General features: G+C 41.9%; 2 protein-coding genes and 1 long non-coding RNA gene across 3 annotated transcripts in view; 2 read left to right on the plus strand and 1 right to left on the minus strand.

Moving 5' to 3' along the window:
- LOC143028204 (uncharacterized) overlaps positions 1-15,743 on the plus strand; it is a 32,600-nt gene extending 16,857 nt beyond the window's left edge. The window contains exon 2 of the long non-coding RNA XR_012966694.1: positions 15,527-15,743. This is a non-coding gene — a long non-coding RNA (uncharacterized LOC143028204). The remainder of the gene's footprint in view (positions 1-15,526) is intronic.
- LOC143028194 (uncharacterized) lies at positions 1,030-8,575 on the plus strand. Its single transcript, XM_076189971.1, has 12 exons — positions 1,030-1,179; positions 1,363-1,790; positions 1,894-2,952; positions 3,057-3,204; positions 3,316-4,530; positions 4,876-5,152; positions 5,347-5,532; positions 5,681-6,383; positions 6,473-6,838; positions 6,969-7,230; positions 7,354-7,610; positions 7,724-8,575. Exons 1-12 carry the CDS (start codon positions 1,119-1,121, stop codon positions 8,414-8,416), a joined length of 5,655 nt encoding a protein of 1,884 aa, XP_076046086.1. The 5' UTR covers positions 1,030-1,118; the 3' UTR covers positions 8,417-8,575.
- LOC143028203 (uncharacterized) lies at positions 15,425-22,934 on the minus strand. Its single transcript, XM_076189980.1, has 12 exons — positions 22,823-22,934; positions 22,212-22,639; positions 21,050-22,108; positions 20,798-20,945; positions 19,472-20,686; positions 18,863-19,139; positions 18,483-18,668; positions 17,632-18,334; positions 17,177-17,542; positions 16,771-17,032; positions 16,391-16,647; positions 15,425-16,277 (listed from the first exon to the last, which is right to left on the minus strand). The coding sequence occupies exons 1-12, from the start codon at positions 22,881-22,883 to the stop codon at positions 15,585-15,587; spliced, it is 5,655 nt and encodes a 1,884-aa protein (XP_076046095.1). The 5' UTR covers positions 22,884-22,934; the 3' UTR covers positions 15,425-15,584.
- Between the last annotated feature and the right edge of the window lie 3,366 nt (positions 22,935-26,300).

Consider the following 26,300-nt stretch of genomic DNA (forward strand, 5'->3'; position numbering starts at 1 on the left):
AATTACGTTTCTAAAAAGTTCATGAAGAAATTAGGGTACTGAAAGGGGTACACGCAATAACAATTAGAGATATGTACATCTTATTGCAATATCACTGAATAAATAGCTGATCTTCACGGGACTTTTTATTTGTTATTCAGTAGAAATTCCCGAATGAGGCTTTATTGATTTAATTTCTGTTGCAATATGTCCTAGGTTCAGTCTTGATTTTACTAGACTACTGTGCCGCTTCGAAGGCATTCCTTCCCCATTCTCGCCATTACAACCTACTGACGCCCTCCGGGCAAGTTCCACTTGAACCTTCTACTGACAAAATCAAACTGAGCCGACTAAAAATCCCAAATAGAGACATAAGCAGTCTATGTGTTACCCTTTGTAGGAGAGAGGCCAAACGCAGAGTATGGCCCCTCTCCTACAGTGCTGTTGCAGTCGTTGCTGCTTTTACTCATGTGTAACCCTTTGTTAGTTAATTTAACCGAACACAGCACTTATAAAGTCATCTAGGGCTCTAGGGAAAACAATATATCAGTGTAGTTTTCAGATCCCCGGGTCACCTTTCATGAATAAACATGGCAATAGATGTATTCATGATTCACTGACAAACGCGCGTTCGCACATGAAAAAAATCCAGTTTGTGTGATTTGAAATCTGGTTTGATTTTTCAGTACCTTAATCCTGGTGATGAGTGCCATAGGTCAAAGTAATGGGGCAGAACAGGGTCTAGCCATGACGCATTTTCGACGGTAAAAATACTCTCCTCAAGATAAGCAGGTTTTTGGTTGGCCAGCGCTTTGCATTCATTTATCAGAGAGATCTGCTGTCTTCGCTTATGTTATCAACGATCTCTGGACGTGATATGTGGATGCAATATTTAGAAGTGAAACATTTTTTTTTTCTACAGCAACACTGACACAGCCAATCCTATTGCCATGTACAAAAATAGTCCAAATCAAAGAGGAACCTCCAACATCAAGAATTACTTTAGAGCCATTAGAGTTAAAAAAAAAAGAAAAGGAAAAAAGTCACGTGGTATTCACTTGGCGTCAGTCGGTTTGCTATAAAACATGGAGCAAGGAAGTCAGGGGCAGCAGTCGTAGCGTGGCGTTCAGGAGAGCACCATGACACGATCAGCCGCCCTCTGGACGACGGTCCTGTGCCTGGCCGTCGTGGTCAGCTCTGGTAAGTGACTCCCTTCTCCTCTCTCTCTTTCTCCTTTTCAACTGAGCCTTGAACGCATGTTTCTTGAAGAGGGAGAAGATGAATAGAAAGACCTAGTCGTTGGGAGGGTAGGGAGAGTGACATGGAGCATTCTCGAACTCCTAAAATGAAGTATACGTAACCAAAGCTTTTGTCTCTTTACAGCACCTGTGCAAGACTCAAAATGTATGATCCAGTGTCCAAAGATCCCGAATCCCAAGCTGAAACATGAGTTAGAGAAGACCTACGTGTACGACCTGAAAGCAAGCTCCTTCATTCAAGTTAAAGATGTTCAGGAATCCGACGTCCAGTTCCAGGTGGAAGGGCAAGTGCACCTAACCTTCAATCAACCGTGCATGGCATCCCTCCAAATCAAGAACTACAGATACGCAGACAACACCAAGATCAACGTCACTGATCTTCCTCTCGTGTTAGCCATAGTGGACGGTCAAGTGCAACACGTGTGTGTACATCCTCTTGACTCCGCAGAGTCTGCCAACGTAAAAATGGGAGTCGCTTCTCAATTCCAGAACAGTCTTCCTTCTTTGGTGAACCTTCCAGAGGAGGGTCGTTTCAGATACAATTTCACTGAGGTAAGTTTAACTTGTGTCCTTTGAGTGCTACTAATTATTATTTTGATCTGCATAAAAATTTTTGAATCACGTTCACTGATTCTTTCGTATCTGTTGTTGACAGATGGACACCCAGGGCAAGTGTGTCACCAATTACATCGTTGGGCAAGCCAGAGACGAGGTAACCAAAGTGAAAAACAGCAGGGCTTGTTCCGACCACGCTCTCTTACCATATCCCAGCAATATGAGTATTCCTTGGTCCCAGATGCCTCTTCCACCCTTATACGAGTCTACCACCACGTGTAAGCAGCAGTTTAAGGAAAATATATATAGCAAGGTAAAGTGCACAGAAACCACCATCATCAAACCTATACCTGGCATGTACAAGTACGTCAAGTCGTGGCAGAAAACAGAGCTTAGCTTTGTGAACAAAATCAACCCAGTTTCCCAGACCAATTTCAACAAATATAACAAACCACTAAACTTGACAGTCATCTACCCGAAACCCAAGGAGATACAAGGGGATCTCGTTGAAGACTTGAAGAACCTTTGCAATGATCTCAGTACTCCAATCAAGGAAACCGCAGCCAAACATCTCGTCCGGGTCGTCAAACACCTCCGTCATCGCAACGTTGTTAAAGTCATGAACACAGTTTTACCCCAGATGCAGTGCGAAAACAAACCTATGCTTGAAAGTCTTCTTCAAGATGCTGTGGCCTTCACGGGCAAGGCAGGTATACCATATATGGTCAAGGAGATCGTAGCATCCAAAGCCGAGGGAGGAAGAACTCTTCTCTATGCCCTCGCCCTTCAGATGGAGTCTCATCCCAATATTTCCACCATAGAATCCCTCAAGGAGCTCTTTGAAATGACTAATGCTCCTTCTGAAGTTCTTCTTGCTTCCGGTTCCGTTATTAAGACCTACTGTCATCAAGAACCACTATGGAGAGAAAAACCCCAGATCATGACTATTTTGAACACGATTAAAAGGAAATTAGAAGCTTCTATGGAGTCCTCCGGAAATAAACGAGAACTTATGACACTTCTCAAGACCGTCGGCAACATGGGACGAGTTGCCATTAGCCTTACTACGGAAATCATCCAAATGGCCAAGAAGAACCCCGAAATCCCCGTCAGAGTCGCAGCTATTCAAGCACTCAGAGATGTCCCTTGCACGTCTGAGGTAGGTTTGACTCCAAATATGTATAATTATAGTTCCTTGTTTGATTAGAGACGGCTGTTTCTTCCTTGTTATTACCTGTTCTATAATGCTCACCTATCTCACAGATGTCCAACGGTTTGATGAAGATTTTGAAGAGAGTGGAGGAAGTCCCCGAAGTCAGAGTTGTGGCTTACTTAGAATCCGTCAGATGTTTGTCCAAAGAACAACTGCGTGAGGTTGTGAGCATGTTGATATCCGAACCCAGTGTGCAAGGTATGTCTGTCAGACTATATGTTTTTATTTTTGCCTGGATGTTGTAGTTTGATACTGTGACACGTGCTCGTTTGAGACACTAATTTAAACAAATTTCTCTCTTCTCCTCAGTGCGGAACTTCGTCTTGACTCATCTGACTAATCTTCAAGAGACGGATGCTCCTTACAAGCAATATGTGCGTCACTTGCTCTCACAAAATCTTCTTCCAACAGACTACAGAGCAGATATCACCAAATTCTCCCGTGACATTGAACTGTCCTATTATTCCCCCACCCTCGGTTCTGGTGCCAACCTAGACACCAGCATCATCTACTCAAACGAATCCATTCTTCCTCGTTTAGTGAACACTAAATTCGGGGCAGAGATTCTACACCAACTGAAAAAGATAATCGAATTTGGTGCACGAGTAGAGCAAAAATCATCTGGTCCCACACTGGACACGAAGACATCCTCACGGGAATCCCTATGGGAGTATGTAGGCAAATACCTTAAGAGTGAAAACACTCTGTCTCGTTTGCTTAAGGAACTCAAAGTGCCAAGCTGGCTTGTACCAGGCATCGAAAATGTCGAGGTCTTCCTTCGCGTAATCGCTCAAGAGCTGCTTGCCAGACCTTTACCACTCTCTATGCCCGACTTGATTCTGCAATCAGTGAACACAGCTCGAGGCATTCCGATCGAAATCGACTACATCATTCCAACCATACAAGGTATCCCTCTTCACATGGAGATCTCTGGGGCTGCCGTCCTACGACTCGAGATGCAAAGTGACTTGAAACTCTCCAATATTGTCAAGATGGAAGATTCTAGTTCTGAAGCTAAACTTCAGCCAAGTTTGTCAATCCAAGCTGACGGCTTCATTGGTTTCAAATTGCCTGGTCAGAAGACTGGTATCCAAATGCGCAATAAGATCCACACTAGTACTACAAGCAATATCAAGCTTGACGTTCAGAACGGAGAAGCCCAAGTTAAGATAAGTCTGCCGAAAGGTATGCCCCCCACTACCTTGAGCACTCAGACTGTCCTCGTTGAGCGAGGTCACGAGAAGCCCTTCCCATCCAGCTATAGTCATTTCGAAAAGAAGTTCGAGACCCTTGGCGATCCAGTGGAGATAATGCTGGCATATGGTAAAAAACCGGAGCCCTTCTTTGAAATTGTCACCAAGTCGCTGCCATTGATCGGATCTCAGTCCATGAAGGCCAAGCTGGAGCAGAGTACTGACGAGTCTTCCATCGTAGTGTACTACTCCCATAGCCCGAAAAGGACATACTCAGAGGACTCAATTCTGGCAAAGGTCTCTCTCGTCATGAAAGAAGTTCAGCAGGGAGGTAAGACTGATAAAACCTATGCTCCATATTAGATTTCATTCTCCTCAGTCATGCACTACATGTGTTTTATTATGCTAGACGAATTCATTCAGCTTAGGGAACCCCGCAATAGGGAAGGGATAAATATACAAGCATACAAATGACCTCCCTTTCCGAGACAAACGATTTAATGGTGTCTAGAATATAAACGATACATCAATTCAATGACAGTCAATTTAGTCGATAATAGTTGCATCCTTCTCTGATTATGGGTTTCTCAGGCAAGTTAGACATTTACTGGTCACAGATGTTTGACTTGACTCTACTGTATCACTATATTTCCTATCACAATTTTCACTCCCACAGTGATTCCACGGATCCTGGACATGGAAGTTAGACTCATGGACCTATATAAGTTGCATATTCATTCTCAAGTGTCGGAGACCGAATATGTTGTTACTTTGAGTAGTAGCTGGACACCAGTGGAAGGCATGTACCAAAACGTCAATCTTCACCTAGACAATAACCTGGAGAAACGCGTACTTAATGGTTATGCCAAATGGGAGAGTCCTCAAGGAAGTTCGAGGTTCACAATCGATGCTCATCATCGAGTGGACGCCAGAGACTACACTGCTGAGATCCAGTAAGATTTAAAGATAAGCTGTTGATGAAGTGTTATAACGCTTGGACTTGGAGTCCACATAATTAGACTGGTAAATCAAGGGAACTGATAATGTAGTTCAACTGATGGATAAGTACGTTGGGAGATCTTTCTTTGTGTTGAGTACCATTTTCTCGTGTAGTTGTAATTCCTGGCTGACACTCTTTCATTTTCAGGGGCACTATTCGCATAGGCAACAGTGAATATCCCTACAAAACCACACTGCATCTTCCTTCTCTTGCCTGGACAAAGGAGAGTCAGAAACAGCTAAATCAAATGGACCTTACCTGGACACTTCCAAGCATGGTGAAGCCACATATCATGCTCCAAGTCAAACCAAGCCAGTCCTCCGTATTACTCCTGTAAGTACAAACAACGTGTAAGACAACTGCTACATTATGCTAAAAAAGGAATCTACATTGTTTGTCTTTTCTGTGACAAATTTCTGGAGTATGGTTGAACATTGTTTCCCGACTCATTACCAAAATATTTTCTTTTGATCTATTTTAGCTTGGAGACATTGGGAGACCAACAGCAGAAATATCTTGGTAAGATAGATCTGCAATGGCCCTCTTTATTCTGGAATGATGAAACAACAGACAAACGAACGTCAAGTCTCTCCGGGGAGCTCATGGTTCCCGGTCTGGAGGCCCTCACTTTCGATGCCACATTGGAGAACATGGAGAGCAGCCGTGACATCAACGCAACTTTCGTTCCATGGTGGAAGAGGTCCTTCCTCCTCAAAGCCCACGTTCCTTTCAAATCCATAGGTGATATTGAATTACAGATGAAGAGGAATCCGAGCGACCAAGGTATACAAATGACTCTCAAGCGCAAGGTGACAGACAAGACAATGCTGGTCCAATGGATGTGGACTCCCTCCAAAGCACAGCTCATGATACAAACACCATCCCGAACTATGGAGGCCGACCTTACCACTACATCTCCATACACGCTGCGACTCAAACCTGATGTGTCAAAGCCTAAAATGGAATATGAAGTATCCATTCCTCTGACTTCGACAGGATTCAGTGTGATAATGAAGGTTCCTAATGTGGACAAGAAAGTGGAAGCAAGAGTCAATGTAGCACAGTCAACGGTAGATATTGATATGGACATCTTCAGCCAGTCAGACAAACGCATCAAGTTGCATGCAGATTTCTTCAAATCCACTACCGGTGTTTATAGGGCTCAAGGCAAAGTGATTTCTAAGGTAAGACAATTATATTCTATACCACTCATGATACATTATAATATAACAGATACGACTAAGACAAACGTTAAACTACCTATAACTTTCAGATGCCGGAATCTAAGGAACTTCCCTTCACTATTGATATTCATCGGATGCTGAATGAAACGAGCTATTGCCACGGTTATATGGCCAATTTCTTCTGGCCTATGGGACAATACCTTGTCACTTCCAGAATGTGCGCACCTGCCTACATCGAAGCCACTTTGAAGCCAATGAACTCGATGGGATCTGGACCAGAGTACCACGTACACCTTGGCGTGCGAGACCCACAGGAAGCAGCTTTAGTCCTTGATGTACAAGAGCCTAAGCATTGGAAGCCTGTGGACGTCGTTGGCCTCCGTCTCCAACGCGAGAATCCATTCATGGTCAACGGCATAGTCACTTACCAGAAGGAGAAATTCAACACAATCAAGGTAGAATAATATATGTGCTGCAATTGTAAAAAGAAAGGTTCATAGCTAATGATGATTGTGTAATAAATATTGGTGTAATAAGATGTGGGATAAGATAGAAGTCCGTTTTTATTTTGTTTGACGATTTCAGAATAAACTCACGAAGATCGTAAAGACGATCAAGGAATGGATACTGGAGCATGGAGAAGGCAAAAAAGAGCCCATTCCGGTCATGATCAACCAGATACATCAGGACGCTAACGCTATCGTCACTGACTGGAAGAAGGACAAATTTATTGTCGACTTGATGATGGTTTTAGATGAAGAGATCCTTCCTTACGTTTTCAAGTTGGAGAAACTCTTCAAACAGCTTGGTTTGAACTTGGTTTGGTCTCCTTCATTTATCCCTCAAGGTATGCATAGTAAATAACACATCACATATGTCTCACGAGCCAAAGAATACTGACGTTCTGTTGTGGCTAGTCGTTATCTCCTGCAATCTTATAACTAATCAAGCAACCGTCCTCTACCCATAGGTATTGTGAAAGAGTTGGGGTCAGATGGCATTCTGAGTCTGATTGAACCCGTTTGGTATAAGATCGAAGAGAGCAAGATCTGGAAAGCATTTGAGAAAACAAAGCTGTACGCCACTTTAAAATCTACCATCGATAAATACATGGACGTAGACAAATATAGGAACGAGCTTGGATGGGACCTGAAGAAAGCCTATGACTGGATGAACTGGAAACATCAAGGCCAGATGATTGACTACGTGATTGACTATTTACAGCAGGTAACTCAGCTCTTAGTTTGGCTATAGGTAGAGTTTTTGTTCCATCTCGATGGTAATTGTCCACCACCATGGCATTTTCCCTTTATGAGAAACTTTTCGTTTTGTCATTGCAGAGTAAGGAGTACCCCGACCGGATCAGCACTATGTCCATGATGTGGGATAAAGTGAAGAAAATGGTAGGTTTCGGTTTTATGTTGGAAAAGGGGAAGGTTGTCCTCCATGTGCCCATGGTTCGCCCATTGTACTATATTAGCAGCTTGCCTTATGGGTTCAACGTCCCCGATTTAATGCCTCTAATGAAGTGGCCCATGTACTTGACACGTGCGCTCGTCTGGGGTGAGTTCGAGCCTTATGGCTCTGTGCAGGCCTGGATCCGAGATGATGGACGCATTCGAACCTTCGATGGACTCTACAAGACCATGGACCTCTCCACTACTCCACACATCCTGGCCAAGATAGACGAGAGTCGCTACATTCAGCTGCAGATGGCCTCTGAGAACACGTATCAGGTAAGCCTGATGTGGGAGGGAAAGAAGTACCTCATCCAAATCAGCCCGAAGAGGGAGATTCTCGTCAACGGCCAAACCTTGAAGGAAGGAGATGTCCTCTATGAAAAGATCGTCACCATCGTCAACAACGTTGGACAGGTTGTCATTAGGTTGCCTGACCTGACTGTGACCGCCCGCAAAACTGGTCTTCTTGTGACCGTGGACCCCGGTGTCATCTACAAAGGAAGTCTCCGAGGTCTCCTGGGGACCTACGACGACAACACTTCCGACGACCGAGTAACACTGAAGACAAACTAAAGCACAGCAGTCGTTGTGACGCGCTCCTGTGCAAAGTGGGGAACATTGGATAATGGATCTACAGACGAAGGATGTATATCATGTATCCAAACGAACTAGGCTTATTGGTTGAAAATTCTATCTATGCAATAATTTGAATAAATCATGGTGATTCAACAATTTTAATTCTTTCATTGCACCATTACCTCGATACCAAAAGGACTAACAAGAAAATAAGTTTTTGTACTCAATGAAGACTAGTTGGCATACACCAATGTGATTTTCCTTCATCCATTTGATTAATGAATAAGATGAAAGAGGTCTTTATATGTATTCAATACATATGAGAGCCAAAAAATAATTATCTAGAGAAAGTGAAAAGTGTTAGGCAGACACTGGCAGAATGTGTATTGAAATAAAATCCCATTATCTCCTTTATATCCAGGAATCAAATAGAAAGGGAATTTGTTTTGTAAATGGAAGTTGGTGTATACTGTATCTGTATTTGAACGAGCAAATGGGACTAACCTGAACTCGTGATTGATGGACAATGGTTACTCCCAATTTTTTACGTCTGGAGAATACAACCACGGAGGATTGACAAATAGCAGGAAATTTATATCTTGGTCTAAAAATATATCCACCTATTTTGAGCTTTTGCCGCAGAGTTACAAATATAATGAAAGGAAGGATTACATAGGCTGACGATTGGTACCCAGGTTACAATAAGAAAAGTTACAAAGTAGTCCACATCAGAATGCAATGACAGGCATCACGAAACCATTGTCACTGTAGAAGGAATACCGATAGGAACAAAAATTGAGGAAGGTCACTGGGGCGGAGAATGGGAGGTGACAATGAACCAGGTGCCGCAGTGATCGGTGCTGGTAAGAGTCGTGTTTATGGCATGCGGCTCTACATGAATCTGTTCACGACATGACAAAATAGCGTGAATGAGTTCTGTTGCTGAAGTCCACAACTAGCGATGGAGTATGATGACAACAGCCGGGGCGCAGATGAAGTGGGGGGATTAAAGCTGGACACAGCATATGCATGAATGAAAACCAACAGAAGATAGGAGGGGATGATGATTGATATAAGGCAGAGCGGTGACCCAATCTCATTGTATAATGGCGCCGACAGAAGGACACCTGGAAATGGGAGCAACTCCTTTCAGTCCTGAGTTTAGGAGTATATATATATATATATATATATATATATATATATATATATATATATATATATATATATTATTATTATTATTATTATTATTATTATTATTATTACAAATCTTTACGAGTACTTTTGACTTGTAACATAAGATATTCTAAGATGATATGAATGATTCCCAAGACCCTATGTCTTTGGGATATCTGCCCACAGAATAAAATTGTAAAAGGTCGCCATTCTATTTTGCGTCATCATGATAATAAAAAAATAACAAATGTAAAGTTACATTATTCATTAAAGTTTACAGGAATAACAATATAATTATAACAAAAACATATAATTGACTTAAGGATTTACAAACAAATTCTAAACATGATTACAAATTCTTAAACTCAATTCTAACGGGGGTTGAAAGAAAAATGGGCTATCTGATTTATTTTTCTCTTCCACGCCCGCAGAGCGCCCCTTCTCACAGAACAAACTCATCCCTGATTAGCCCATAGAATCAGCGTCTATGGAATTTGAACTTGATTGGCCAAGACAGACTAAACGTATTTGCACGCGTGCTGCAGAAGTTACTCGTGCAAATACGACGAAAACGTATTACTCAATACCTTAAACTAATACATAATTTACATTATATCAACAGAAAAACAATGATAATTCGGCTTGACATGTTGACAAAATAGTACACAAAAATAATAATGCATCTTACAGAACTAAACATGATTCAATAGAACATTAAGACGTCGACCCAAAACGTTTGGATACCTCCCTACACATGACGTCCAGAACGTAACGCTGAATTCTCGTCCGTTACATAACTGACGTCATTTCACAAAATAATAACTATATTCATACATTATATATATAGGATACTCATATATGTAACAATATATATGTATACGTATATGTATATATGTATATATATATATATATATGTGTGTGTGTGTGTGTGTGTGTGTGTGTGTGTGTGTGTGTGTGTGTGTGTGTGTGTGTGTGTGTGTGTGTGTGTGTGTGTATGTATGTATGCATGTATGTATATATGAAAATTTAATGTATGATTTGGTGTAATACACGGGGTAGGAACTGAGGTCGTGATGCCCCTCAATATACCTCATTCTATAAAAATTTGCCTTAAGTTCATAGAAGCGTCCATCTGAATTATTTATTTTTCTAAATTACTCAAGCAACTTTCTTATCTAGGGAGAAATATATCTTTCCTAACGTGTGTGCACGCAGATGTGTATGTGCTTGTGTGTGTGTGTGTGTGTGTGTGTGTGTGTGTGTGTGTGTGTGTGTGTGTGTGTGTGTGTGTGTGTGTGTGTGTGTGTGTGTGTGTGTAAAATCTTATGCACTTAATATAATACAAAAGAAAAGGGCTAAACTCGTTGGCTCCAGTCTAATTTTTTTCTCCAGCTCCCATATCTGAATCCCCTTATGCTTTAGCTTGGGTTACATCAACTTCTAAGAGATTCTAGGATCTGACGGAATTATGTGGAAAACTGCCATCCTCTAGGCATGCATCTTCAGTAGGTTTTTTGTCTTCTATGACTTCGTGAACCAAAAGAAATATGCAAAGTTTTGTCTGTTCCCTGTAGTTACCTTAACACTATTATCCTGTTACCTCCTTTTTCTTCTTTATTTCAACGGTGGCAGGTTCAATGCTTTTAATCTTTTTTCGCGCGGTTCATCTGTAAACCTAGGAACTGGTTTGATCTGATCTCTGTATTATCTTATTATTGTTTCAACTGTTCACTTTAAGCAGAGATATTGCATATTCTCATCTAGAGCGGTTCAGGCAATCTATGCTTTTTCTTCATAGTTTCATCGATGTAGTAAAACGGTGTTTTTACACCAATCACTATATTTCACAAATCATTTTGCTTATATCTTTGTCAGGCGTGGCTAGCACTTCCAGAATTTTTATCTTTTTCGACTGATTTGATTCTCAATGAGGAATTTACCTTGAGCAATTCACATCTGTGGCTAAGCCTATTCTGTATTGGTATTGTTTTAAAACTGGATGGTAACTTGAACGAAGACGTGGGAGGGATTTCTATTTAGGGTTGATGTCTAGGGGAGTTTGGTGGAGTATGGAGTTCGGATGTCGGCCTTGGAGTACTTGTTTCATGACCTGAGTGCGTATGTTTTTGTATGGATGAGTTGCGTGTCGCTGGTGGGAGATTCTTGTAGATGACCTGCCGTTTTTTTTTTTTTTTTTTTTTTTTTTTTGTCAGTTGGTTGAAGTTTGGGGTGTTTAGGGGCTGCCAGCTCTTGCATAGAACTGTGTTTATCATCGCCATATGTTGTCCTATGTCCTATAGGGAAGAGTCTGGTTTTAGTGTTTCCTGGTATTATTCTTAAGGTTTCGTTTTGTGTAATTTCTAGGATGTCTAGGTTTTTATTTATCGTAAGGAATCATACAGGGGAAGTGTGATCAAATGTGCTTGTTAGAATTGTTTATATACTGACCAAAACCTGTGCTTGTTGCCGATCTTAGCATTTTGATTTGTTGATCGCCACTGTTAGTTACATACAGAAGACACCGAAATACCTGATCTTACATTGCCTTACTCTGTCTGACCTTATCTAGGCAACAACACAATATGTTTTCCGTAAGTTGTGGACCAAAATGGTGGCTGCTACCGGTTACGTGGTAGCCATGGATTCCCTGCAAGAGAAACCTAGGGGAACAGGTTGACTGACTGACAGATTGATTAGCTCAGTGATTCATTAATGGTCTTTTTGAGTTTTCACCCATTTCTAATTCTTTGCTCTTTTAGATTTGAATTTACCCACGAACGATTTACCACATGAATAAACATTGTCTAGATATTGTAGAAATTTGTAATCTCTGCCTCATATTTTATTCTTCTCATGATCTTCACATTGCCTGTAGATGTGTCATTTACATCTATCAAGGACAATACCGGCTCCAGAACCAATCTTTGTGGACCGCCGCTGGTCACCACATTTTAATATTCTTCTTATGCAACGTGCTTTCAGAAAATCCTTTATCCATCCATCTAACTCCTCCATTAAGTTCCAGTTTCCACAAATTTCAGTTGTGATGTACCTTGTAAAAAGACTTCTCTATATCCAAGTATACACCTCCATTTATCATATTTTGCCTTAAGTTCATAGAAGCGTCAACTAGTCTTAACCCATTAAACTCCGATGACAAGATGTCTTGTCATTTGGTCAAATAAAACAAAAAATCATAAAACACCAAAATGTTTTATCAAACACCAGAAAAATATGACGTCAGTAGTCTTCGCTTCGCTCGCGACCGAAGCGAGGACTACTGACGTCATATTTTTCTGGTGTTTGATCAAACATTTTGGTGTTTTATGATTTTTTGTTTTATTTGACCAAATGACAAGACATCTTGTCATCGGAGTTTAAGTTAAGGCTTAAGTTGTTTGATGTACAAAATCTTTCATTTCCGAAACGGCATTGGTTATTTGTCAAACTATTCGTCTTTTGAATATATTTAGCTCCTCTATCTTTCAAAATTCTTTCATATAATTTTGCTATCGTGCTGGTGAGTGACACCGGTCTATAATTCAGTGTTTTTTGTTTTCTTCCTACTTTATGAATTTGTACCACGTTAGCTCTTTCCCGGTTCTGTAGCACTACCCTTTCCTCCAATGAGGACAATTGGGTTATGAATCTTGTCCATCACTTAGCTGTATGCATATGTGTGTGTGTGTGTGTGTGTGTGTGTGTGTGTGTGTGTGTGTGTGTGTGTGTGTGTGTGTGTGTGTGTGTGTGTGTGTGTGTGTGATATGATCATATGATCATCTCACCTCTTTGCTTTACGTCTTCTGGTGTTGCTAATCACTCAGGTATTTCCAAATAAGTAAAAAATTGTAGACTCTGACCCCATTTCGTAATGGAACTATGCATCTTCAATTTCGTTTAATATCTGTTGCATGTGGGTAGATTTGACTCTATTACGAGACAATTGTTGTTAGATTTTCTATCACATCTTTATTTTCGTGAGTAAATGATGTTATGGCGTTTTGTCATATGGCATCTGATCATGGAAGTAAACTTTGGCATGAACATAAGAACATAAGAATAAAGGAGACTGCAAGAGACCATAAGGCCTACACTAGGCAGCTCCGTATCCATCACCACCTGTCATCCCCATCCATAAACTTGTCTAATCGTTTTTAAAACAACTGATAGTTTCAGCGCTTACTACATGGTTACTAAGTTTATTTCATTCATCGACCACCCTATTTATAAACCAATTCTTGCCTATTTCCTTCTTAAATCTAAATTTGTCCAGTTTATACCCATTACTGTGAGTCCTGCCCTGTTGTTTTATTATGATGACCTTGTTTGGTTCACCCTTGTTATAACCTTTGATCCACTTGAACACTTCTATTAGATCACCTCGCACTCTGCGTCTTTCCAGAGAGTGTAAGTTAAGGTGCCTAAGCCTCTCTTCGTAAGGCAAACTTCTGAGTCCATGTATCATTTTGGTCATTCTTCTCTGTACTGATTCTAGTGAATTTATGTCCATTCTGTAGGACGGAGACCAAAACTGTACCATATAGTCAAGGATGGGTCTAACTATCGCTAGATAAAGTTTAATAATTACCTCTGCACTTCTATTCGTTACCGTCCTAGCAATGAAACCTAATTCTCTGTTAGCTTTATTTCTGGCGCTAATGCACTGCTTCCTGGTTTTAAGGTCCGGACTCACCAGAACTCCCAGGTCCCTCTCGCACTCAGATTTTTCTAAAAAAAAACGTGTTTTCTAATCTGTAACTATTTTCGGGGTTGTGTAGCCCTACGTTTAACACGCTACACTTAGAGATATTGAAGTTCATTTGCCATTTCACCGACCATGTTAACAATTTATTAAGATCATCCTGCAGAATCTCTGCGTCGTCTCCTGACCTAATTAGGCGTTCTATTTTAGTGTCGTCCGCAAACTTACTAACATCGTCTAAGTCGTTTATGTACATAATGAACAACAAGGGACCCAAAACCGAGCCCTGGGGGACCCCGCTATAAACATTGCTCCACCTAGATTTTACTCCATTTATGGTGACCCGCTGTTTTCTGTTACTAATCCAAGCTCTAATCCATTCTAACACTTTTCCTCCTATGCCATGGGCTTTGATTTTATTTAGTAGTTTCTAGTATGGCACATTGTCGAACGCTTTGCTAAAGTCAAGGTAAATAACATCGTAATTATCATTGTTAAACTTTAGTGTAAAAGGATAGAAGATTAGTCACACATGACCTACCCTTGGAGAAACCATGCTGTGAATCACGAATTAAATTATGTCCTTCGATGTGTTCTTTGAGTCTATTTACTATTATTGATTCAAGCATTTTTCCTACAACCGATGTCAAACTGACTATCCTGTAGTTGCATATAGACGATCTATCTCCCTTCTTAAAAACAGGAACAACATTTGCCTACCTCCAAGCAGTTGGCACAAAACCAGTGTCTACCGATTTATTGAATATTTTAGTTAACTAGTCGCAAATTTCAAATTTACACTCCTTAAGCATTCTTGGAAAAATTTCGTCTGGACCCGGGGAAATAATATCAGAAGTACAGGAGATCCGTATATTTCAATATAAAGTAGGATAAAGTGAAAAGGACTACAGATAGTAGTCGAAATATACGGATCTCCTGTACTTCTGATATTCTTTTTCCGGTAGTGGGTTTAAAGTGTACATATAAAGACCTCCTTCGTCATATTCATTCATCAAATGGATGAAGGAAAATCACATTGGTGTATGCCAACTAGTCTTCACTGACTACAAAAACTTATTTTCTTGTTAGTCCTTTTGGTATCGAGGTAATGGTGCAATGAAAGCATTAAAATTGTTGAATCACCATGATTTATTCAAATTATTGCATAGATAGAATTTTCAACCAATAAGCCTAGTTCGTTTGGATACATGATATACATCCTTCGTCTGTAGATCCATTATCCAATGTTCCCCATTTTGCACAGGAGCGCGTCACAACGTCTGCTGTGCTTTAGTTTGTCTTCAGTGTTACTCGGTCGTCGGAAGTGTTGTCGTTGTAGATCCCCAGGAGACCTCGGAGACTTCCTTTGTAGATGACACCGGGGTCCACGGTCACAAAGAGACCAGTTTTGCGGGCGGTCACAGTCAGGTCAGGCAACCTAATGACAACCTGTCCTACGTTGTTGACGATGGTGACGATCTTTTCATAGAGGACATCTCCTTCCTTCAAGGTTTGGCCGTTGACGAGAATCTCCCTCTTCGGGCTGATTTGGATGAGGTACTTCTTTCCCTCCCACATCAGGCTTACCTGATACGTGTTCTCAGAGGCCATCTGCAGCTGAATGTAGCGACTCTCGTCTATCTTGGCCAGGATGTGTGGAGTAGTGGAGAGGTCCATGGTCTTGTAGAGTCCATCGAAGGTTCGAATGCGTCCATCATCTCGGATCCAGGCCTGCACAGAGCCATAAGGCTCGAACTCACCCCAGACGAGCGCACGTGTCAAGTACATGGGCCACTTCATTAGAGGCATTAAATCGGGGACGTTGAACCCATAAGGCAAGCTGCTAATATAGTACAATGGGCGAACCATGGGCACATGGAGGACAACCTTCCCCTTTTCCAACATAAAACCGAAACCTACCATTTTCTTCACTTTATCCCACATCATGGACATAGTGCTGATCCGGTCGGGGTACTCCTTACTCTGCAATGACAAAACGAAAAGTTTCTCATAAAGGGAAAATGCCATGGTGGTGGACAATTACCATCGAGATGGAACAAAAACTCTACCTATAGCCAAACTAAGAGCTGAGTTACCTGCTGTAAATAGTCAATCACGTAGTCAATCATCTGGCCTTGATGTTTCCAGTTCATCCAGTCATAGGCTTTCTTCAGGTCCCATCCAAGCTCGTTCTTATATTTGTCTACGTCCATGTATTTATCGATGGTAGATTTTAAAGTGGCGTACAGCTTTGTTTTCTCAAATGCTTTCCAGATCTTGCTCTCTTCGATCTTATACCAAACGGGTTCAATCAGACTCAGAATGCCATCTGACCCCAACTCTTTCACAATACCTATGGGTAGAGGACGGTTGCTTGATTAGTTATAAGATTACAGGAGATAACGACTAGCCACAACAGAACGTCAGTATTCTTTGGCTCGTGAGACATATGTGATGTGTTATTTACTATGCATACCTTGAGGGATAAATGAAGGAGACCAAACCAAGTTCAAACCGAGCTGTTTGAAGAGTTTCTCCAACTTGAAAACGTAAGGAAGGATCTCTTCATCTAAAACCATCATCAAGTCGACAATGAATTTGTCCTTCTTCCAGTCAGTGACGATAGCGGTAGCGTCCTGATGTATCTGGTTGATCATGACTGGAATGGGCTCTTTTTTGCCTTCTCCATGCTCCAGTATCCATTCCTTGATCGTCTTTACGATGTTCGTGAGTTTATTCTGAAATCGTCAAACAAAATAAAAACGGACTTCTATCTTATCCCACATCTTATTACACCAATATTTATTACACAATCATCATTAGCTATGAACCTTTCTTTTGACTGGTCACCCTTTACAATTGCAGCACATATATTATTCTACCTTGATTGTGTTGAATTTCTCCTTCTGGTAAGTGACTATGCCGTTGACCATGAATGGATTCTCGCGTTGGAGACGGAGGCCAACGACGTCCACAGGCTTCCAATGCTTAGGCTCTTGTACATCAAGGACTAAAGCTGCTTCCTGTGGGTCTCGCACGCCAAGGTGTACGTGGTACTCTGGTCCAGATCCCATCGAGTTCATTGGCTTCAAAGTGGCTTCGATGTAGGCAGGTGCGCACATTCTGGAAGTGACAAGGTATTGTCCCATAGGCCAGAAGAAATTGGCCATATAACCGTGGCAATAGCTCGTTTCATTTAGCATCCGATGAATATCAATAGTGAAGGGAAGTTCCTTAGATTCCGGCATCTGAAAGTTATAGGTAGTTTAACGTTTGTCCTAGTCGTATCTGTTATATTATAATGTATCATGAGTGGTATAGAATATAACTGTCTTACCTTAGAAATCACTTTGCCTTGAGCCCTATAAACACCGGTAGTGGATTTGAAGAAATCTGCATGCAACTTGATGCGTTTGTCTGACTGGCTGAAGATGTCCATATCAATATCTACCGTTGACTGTGCTACATTGACTCTTGCTTCCACTTTCTTGTCCACATTAGGAACCTTCATTATCACACTGAATCCTGTCGAAGTCAGAGGAATGGATACTTCATATTCCATTTTAGGCTTTGACACATCAGGTTTGAGTCGCAGCGTGTATGGAGATGTAGTGGTAAGGTCGGCCTCCATAGTTCGGGATGGTGTTTGTATCATGAGCTGTGCTTTGGAGGGAGTCCACATCCATTGGACCAGCATTGTCTTGTCTGTCACCTTGCGCTTGAGAGTCATTTGTATACCTTGGTCGCTCGGATTCCTCTTCATCTGTAATTCAATATCACCTATGGATTTGAAAGGAACGTGGGCTTTGAGGAGGAAGGACCTCTTCCACCATGGAACGAAAGTTGCGTTGATGTCACGGCTGCTCTCCATGTTCTCCAATGTGGCATCGAAAGTGAGGGCCTCCAGACCGGGAACCATGAGCTCCCCGGAGAGACTTGACGTTCGTTTGTCTGTTGTTTCATCATTCCAGAATAAAGAGGGCCATTGCAGATCTATCTTACCAAGATATTTCTGTTGTTGGTCTCCCAATGTCTCCAAGCTAAAATAGATCAAAAGAAAATGTTTTGGTAATGAGTCGGGAAACAATGTTCAACCATACTCCAGAAATTTGTCACAGAAAAGACAAACAATGTAGATTCCTTTTTTAGCATAATGTAGCAGTTGTCTTACACGTTGTTTGTACTTACAGGAGTAATACGGAGGACTGGCTTGGTTTGACTTGGAGCATGATATGTGGCTTCACCATGCTTGGAAGTGTCCAGGTAAGGTCCATTTGATTTAGCTGTTTCTGACTCTCCTTCGTCCAGGCAAGAGAAGGAAGATGCAGTGTGGTTTTGTAGGGATATTCACCGTTGCCTATGCGAATAGTGCCCCTGAAAATGAAAGAGTGTCAGCCAGGAATTACAACTACACGAGAAAATGGTACTCAACACAAAGAAAGATCTCCCAACGTACTTATCCATCAGCTGAACTACATTATCAGTTCCCTTGATTTACCAGTCTAATTATGTGGACTCCAAGTCCAAGCGTTCTAACAGTTCATCAACAGCTTATCTTTAAATCTTACTGGATCTCAGCAGTGTAGTCTCTGGCGTCCACTCGATGATGAGCATCGATTGTGAACCTCGAACTTCCTTGAGGACTCTCCCATTTGGCATAACCGTTAAGTACGCGTTTCTCCAGGTTATTGTCTAGGTGAAGATTGACGTTTTGGTACATGCCTTCCACTGGTGTCCAGCTACTACTCAAAGTAACAACATATTCGGTCTCCGACACTTGAGAATGAATATGCAGCTTATATAGGTCCATGAGTCTAACTTCCATGTCCAGGATCCGTGGAATCACTGTGGGAGTGAAAATTGTGATAGGAAATATAGTCAAGTCAAACATCAGTGACCAGTAAATGTCTAACTTGCCTGAGAAACCCATAATCAGAGAAGGATGCAACTATTATCGACTAAATTGACTGTCATTCAATTGATGTATCGTTTATATTCTAGACACCATTAAATCGTTTGTCTCGGAAAGGGAGATCATTTGTATGCTTGTATATTTATCCCTTCCCTATTGAGGGGTTCCCTAAGCTGAATGATTTCGTCTAGCATTATAAAACACATGTAGTGCATGACTGAGGAGAATGAAATCTAATATGGGGCATAGGTTTTATCAGTCTTACCTCCCTGCTGAACTTCTTTCATGACGAGAGAGACCTTTGCCAGAATTGAGTCCTCTGAGTATGTTCTTTTTGGGCTATGGGAGTAGTACACTACGATGGAAGACTCGTCAGTACTCTGCTCCAGCTTGGCCTTCATGGACTGAGATCCGATCAATGGCAGCGACTTGGTGACAATTTCAAAGAAGGGCTCCGGTTTTTTACCATATGCCAGCATTATCTCCACTGGATCGCCAAGGGTCTCGAACTTCTTTTCGAAATGACTATAGCTGGATGGGAAGGGCTTCTCGTGACCTCGCTGGACGAGGACAGTCTGAGTGCTGAAGGTAGTGGGGGGCATACCTTTCGGCAGACTTATCTTAACTTGGGCATCTCCGTTCTGAACGTCAAGCTTGATATTGCTTGTAGTACTAGTGTGGATCTTATTGCGCATTTGGATACCAGTCTTCTGACCAGGCAATTTGAAACCAATGAAGCCGTCAGCCTGGATTGACAAACTTGGCTGAAGTTTAGCTTCAGAACTAGAATCTTCCATCTTGACAATATTGGAGAGTTTCAAGTCACTTTGCATCTCAAGTCGTAGGACGGCAGCCCCAGAGATCTCCATGTGAAGAGGGATACCTTGTATGGTTGGAATGATGTAGTCGATTTCGATCGGAATGCCTCGAGCTGTGTTCACTGATTGCAGAATCAAGTCGGGCATAGAGAGTGGTAAAGGTTTGGCAAGCAGCTCTTGAGCGATTACGCGAAGGAAGACCTCGACATTTTCGATGCCTGGTACAAGCCAGCTTGGCACTTTGAGTTCCTTAAGCAAACGAGACAGAGTGTTTCCACTCTTAAGGTATTTGCCTACATACTCCCACAGGGATTCCCGTGAGGATGTCTTCGTGTCCAGTGTGGGACCAGATGATTTTTGCTCTACTCGTGCACCAAATTCGATGATCTTTTTCAGTTGGTGTAGAATCTCTGCCCCGAATTTAGTGTCTACTAAACGAGGAAGAATGGATTCGTTTGAGTAGATGATGCTGGTGTCTAGGTTGGCACCAGAACCGAGGTTGGGGAAATAGTAGGACAGTTCAATGTCACGGGAGAATTTGGTGATATCTGCTCTGTAGTCTGTTGGAAGAAGATTTTGTGAGAGCAAGTGACGCACATATTGCTTGTAAGGAGCATCCGTCTCTTGAAGATTAGTCAGATGAGTCAAGACAAAGTTCCGCACTGAGGAGAAGAGAGAAATTTGTTTAAGTTAGTGTCTCAAACGAGCACGTGTCACAATATCAAACTACAACATCCAGGCAAAAATAAAAACATATAGTCTGACAGACATACCTTGCACACTGGGTTCGGATATCAACATGCTCACAACCTCACGCAGTTGTTCTTTGGACAAACATCTGACGGATTGTAAGTAAGCCACAACTCTGACTTCGGGGACTTCCTCCACTCTCTTCAAAATCTTCATCAAATCGTTGGACATCTGTGAGATAGGTGGGCATTGTAGAACAGGCAATAACAAGGAAGAAACACCCTTCTCTAATCAAACAAGGAAATATAATTATACACATTTGGAGTCAAACCTACCTCAGACGTGCAAGGAACATCTCTGAGTGCTTGAATAGCTGCGACTCTGACGGGGATTTCGGGGTTCTTCTTGGCCATTTGGATGATTTCCGTAGTAAGGCCAATGGCAACTCGTCCCATGTTGCCGACGGTCTTGAGAAGTGTCATAAGTTCTCGTTTATTTCCGGAGGACTCCATAGAAGCTTCTAATTTACTTTTGATCTTGTTCAAAATAGTCATGATCTGGGGTTTTTCTCTCCACAGTGGTTCTTGATGACAGTAGGTCTTAATAACGGAACCGGAAGCAAGAAGAACTTCAGAAGGAGCATTAGTCATTTCAAAGAGCTCCTTGAGGGATTCTATGGTGGAAGTATTGGGATGAGACTCCATCTGAAGGGCGAGGGCATAGAGAAGAGTTCTTCCTCCCTCGGCTTTGGATGCTACGATCTCCTTGACCATATATGGTATACCTGCCTTGCCCGTGAAGGCCACAGCATCTCGAAGAAGACTCTCAAGCATAGGTTTGTTTTCGCACTGCATCTGAGGTAAAACTGTGTTCATGACTTTGACAACGTTGCGATGACGGAGGTGTTTGACGACCCGGACGAGATGTTTGGCTGCGGTTTCCTTGATTGGAGTACTGAGATCATTGCAAAGGTTCTTCAAGTCTTCAACGAGATCCCCTTGTATCTCCTTGGGTTTCGGGTAGATGACTGTCAAGTTTAGTGGTTTGTTATACTTGTTGAAATTGGTCTGGGAAAGTGGGTTAATCTTGTTCACAAAGCTAAGCTCTGTTTTCTGCCACGACTTGACGTACTTGTACATGCCAGGTATAGGTTTGATGATGGTGGTTTCTGTGCACTTTACCTTGCTATATATCTTTTCGTTAAACTGCTGCTTACACGTGGTGGTAGACTCGTATAAGGGTGGAAGAGGCATCTGGGACCAAGGAATACTCATATTGCTGGGATATGGTAAGAGAGCGTGGTCGGAACAAGCCCTACTGTTTTTCACTTTGGTTACCTCGTCTCTGGCTTGCCCAACGATGTAATTGGTGACACACTTGCCCTGGGTGTCCATCTGTCAACAACAGATACGAAAGAATCAGTGAAAGTGATTCAACATTTTTTATGCAGATCAAAATAATAATTAGTAGCACTCAAAGGACAGATGTTAAACTTACCTCAGTGAAATTGTATCTGAAACGACCCTCCTCTGGAAGGTTCACCAAAGAAGGAAGACTGTTCTGGAATTGAGAAGCGACTCCCATCTTTACGTTGGCAGACTCTGCGGAGTCAAGAGGATGTACACACACGTGTTGCACTTGACCGTCCACTATGGCTAACACGAGAGGAAGATCAGTGACGTTGATCTTGGTGTTGTCTGCGTATCTGTAGTTCTTGATTTGGAGGGATGCCATGCACGGTTGAGTGAAGGTTAGGTGCACTTGCCCTTCCACCTGGAACTGGACGTCGGATTCCTGAACATCTTTAACTTGAATGAAGGAGCTTGCTTTCAGGTCGTACACGTAGGTCTTCTCTAACTCATATTTCAGCTTGGGATTCGGGATCTTTGGACACTGGATCATACATTTTGAGTCTTGCACAGGTGCTGTAAAGAGACAAAAGCTTTTGTTACGTGTACTTCATTTCAGGAATTCGAGAATGCTCCATGTCACTCTCCCTACCCTCCCAACGACTAGGTCTTTCTCTTCATCTGCTCACTCTTCAAGGAATATGAGTTCATGGCTCAGTTGAAAAGGGGAAAAAGAGGGAGGAGAAAGGAGTCACTTACCAGAGCTGACCACGACGGCCAGGCACAGGACCGTCGTCCAGAGGGCGGCTGATCGTGTCATGGTGCTCTCCTGATGCCACGCCACGACTGATGCCCCTAACCTCCTTGCTCTCTGTTTTATAGCAAATCGACTGACGTCAGGCGAGTGCCACGTGACATTTATCTATATATATATATCTTTGCAATAATGGCTCCAAAGCATGTCTTTTTATTGGAGGATCCTCTTTGTGTTGAAAGTATCCTGTACGTGGTGATAGAGTTTAGTGTATTACTGTTGCTGTAGAGAAAAAAATAATACTCTTGTCTCTCTCTCTTCGAAATGGTGCATCCACATATCACGTCCAGGGGTCGTTGATAACCCAAGCTACGGCAGCAGATCTCTCTGATAAATAAATGCAAAGCGCTGCCAACCAAAACCTGCTTATCGTGAAGAGAACATTTTTACCGACTGATACGCGACATGGCTAGACTTCTGCACTATTACTTTGGCCCCTGACACTCAGCACCAGGAGTAAGGGACTGAAAAATTAAATAAAATTTGAAATCACACAAATATTTTTTTTTATGTGCATGCGCTCGCGAACGTGTGTCAGGAAATCATTAATATATTTATTGCAATGTTTATTGATGCAAGGCGTCCGGGATCTGGAAATATATGTTGACTGCAATCATGTACTGTAGTGCCTAAATTATTTCACAAATGTTGTGCTCAGTTAAATTCATTAACAGAGTAACACCTACTGTAGACAGCCTATGTCTCTCTTTGGGCAGAGCTGGGAGCGTTACACGGTGCGTTCCTCGGTGTCCTGAACAAAGTCATACCAGTCAGGACACCGAGTAACGCGCCCAGCTGTGTCTTTGGGTTTTTTTAGTCGGCTCAGTACACGGTTCAAGTGGGACGTTGCCTGGAGAATGTCAGTAAGTTGTGATGGCGAAGATGGAGAGAGTGTCAGTAAGTTGTGATGGCGAAGATGGAGAGAGTCTTCGAATCAGCACAGGTCACCGGTGTAATGGTTCTTAATGGAGAATAGATTTAGTGCACAAGTGGTAATTGGTTGCATGGATGCGTTTAAGGTTTCATCTTTGATTTTTATTTCACTGCTTTTGTAGTGCAGCGTGCCGGCGACGTATGAAGGCAGGGCCAGTGATACATATCGACGACTGTGGAGAATGAAGAGAATGCACAGATCTTTTACAAGCTGTGAGGTCTCCCAAAGGACTTCCTGCACCTCAGTGTCTTTAGGGTGTAAGAGACTGTCTGTTTAATTGTGGTCACGTGAGGTCTCCGCCCAGGTTAGTCATCTAGGATGTGTGCATGTGCATGTGTGTATGAAAATATATTGTACATGCATGTGTGTATCAGAGAAAGGGAGATGGAATTGGAGACAGAGACAGCAATAGAGGAGGAAACAGAAATATATAGGGATAGACGCTGAGATGGAGATATAAAGATAGAAAAGGAGACAGCTGGAAATAGTGATGGAGCTTAATGATAGGGAAGGGGATAGAGGTAAAGATAGATATACACAGACATAGAGAAAATATATTCAGATAGAAAAAGAGAGAGGTTTTGGGTTGGGCAGATACGGAGTGAGCCGTTCATAGGCAGGATAAAGGATAGTTTCGATGACGGAAGTGGATCAACACCCATGTACAACTGGAGCTGTATATAAATTTGAAAGAAACTTAGCAATGAAAGATCAAACAGAAGGACATTTTCGGCAGGAGGGAAGACTGGAGGTCAGGTTTGCAACAGACCCTGTGAGGATATTTTGGTGCGTCTAATACAGCAGTAAATACACCACATCAGGCCTCATAAAATGAGATTTAGAGAATCTGTCTAGGAAGGTGGATTACCAGCAGAGCTCAATTTACATAAACCGTCGTGAAGTATTGTCAAGTGTTGAAAGTTTCTTTGCATTATTTAGATAATAATTAGGTAAGCAAGAAAATAAGGCTATATGAGGCTAGCTAGGCTTTCTCTCCCTCCCTCCCTCTCTCTCTCCCTACCTCCCTCTCTCTCTCTCTCTCTCTCTCTCTCTCTCTCTCTCTCTCTCTCTCTCTCTCTATCTATCTATCTATCTCTATCTCTATCTCTCTCTTTTAATTGCCAGCAATTTTACACAATCTCAACGAAAACGAATACAACCAAGATGTTTTTGAATTATTTTAGAAGTTTGTTTCACCGTTTAGAGAAGGCATAGGGATACTTGGTAGCCTATCTGTTTGTAGAAAGCAATTAAATCTAAGAAATTGAGTAAACACATTTTATTTAACAGAATCTCCATTTCATTCACCGATTGTCAGATCAGACCGGTAGACAGCTACTGCATATGTCTCTTGGTCAATAAACAATAGATTCATAGTTTCGTCATAACTGGTCTCTTTCTATATATCTATCACATTCCCTGTCTCTCTCCTCGTCTTTTATCGGTATTTCCCCCTTCTCGCTCCCTCTAGATTTTGTGTGTCTACCGTTTCTGGAGAGCTATATATGTTGACTGGATGCCTGAAATATATTCTTTAGCGTACAAATATCGTCCAGCAGTCAACTGATTTGTCCGCCGACTGGTAGACACTGCAAAACTCATAATCTATCTTTTGTTTATCTATTTATTTATCAGTTTATTTGTTTATCTATATTTCATTTTTTACTTCTTATTTTTTTTACATATGGGCGTGTTTGGTGTGTTCTTCTCCTATGTATATATGTATTTTAGAGATATGCTGTACTAGCCATTATTTGGATAAACTTAGGTATGTCAAGAAAATAATTGTCGATGGTACCTGTTCTTCTCCCTTTTCCTCAGGTATCTTACAAAATGTCGGTACCTGTTCTTCTCCCTTTTCCTCAGGTATCTTACAAAATGTCGGTTTCATCTCGTCCCTCACATTCTCCAACTGAAGACACCACACCCTTTCATCTTTCCATATCATTCACCAGACGTCCACGCCAAACTGTGAACGAGAGGGCTCGTTGTCGATGGTACCTGTTCTTCTCCCTTTTCCTCAGGTATCTTACAAAATGTCGGTTTCATCTCGTCCCTCACATTCTCCAACTGAAGACACCACTCCCTTTCATCTTTCCATATCATTCACCAGACGTCCACGCCAAACTGTGAACGAGAGGGCTCCCTCAGGTTTGAAGAGAAAGAGAATGAACGATATCCACTCTGGAGGTCAGAATGATAAGTGAACTGCCAGGAGAGATACTGTGTATTCCTAACATGGGAGGATTCCAGAATAGGGTGATGGGCGGCGACTGAGAGAAAGCCAAACATACAATAACCAGGATAAAACGGATGAAACCCGAAGAGCACGATCGTCGTCGTCGGCAAGTACTCGTTTCCGAGTATGCTTTGTTTCAGCCAGATCCTCAAGACCTCAGAGGATATGGACTGAAATGGGGCCATTGGCCTGAATTTGTTTAGGATGGACGACATCTTGCCTTGAAGAAGCCCAACACTATGGCTCCAAG

The sequence above is a fragment of the Oratosquilla oratoria genome, chromosome 9 (assembly GCF_046742065.1).
Source record: "Oratosquilla oratoria isolate Oo_2021 chromosome 9, ASM4674206v1, whole genome shotgun sequence".
Classification (NCBI taxonomy): Eukaryota; Metazoa; Arthropoda; class Malacostraca; order Stomatopoda; family Squillidae; genus Oratosquilla; species Oratosquilla oratoria.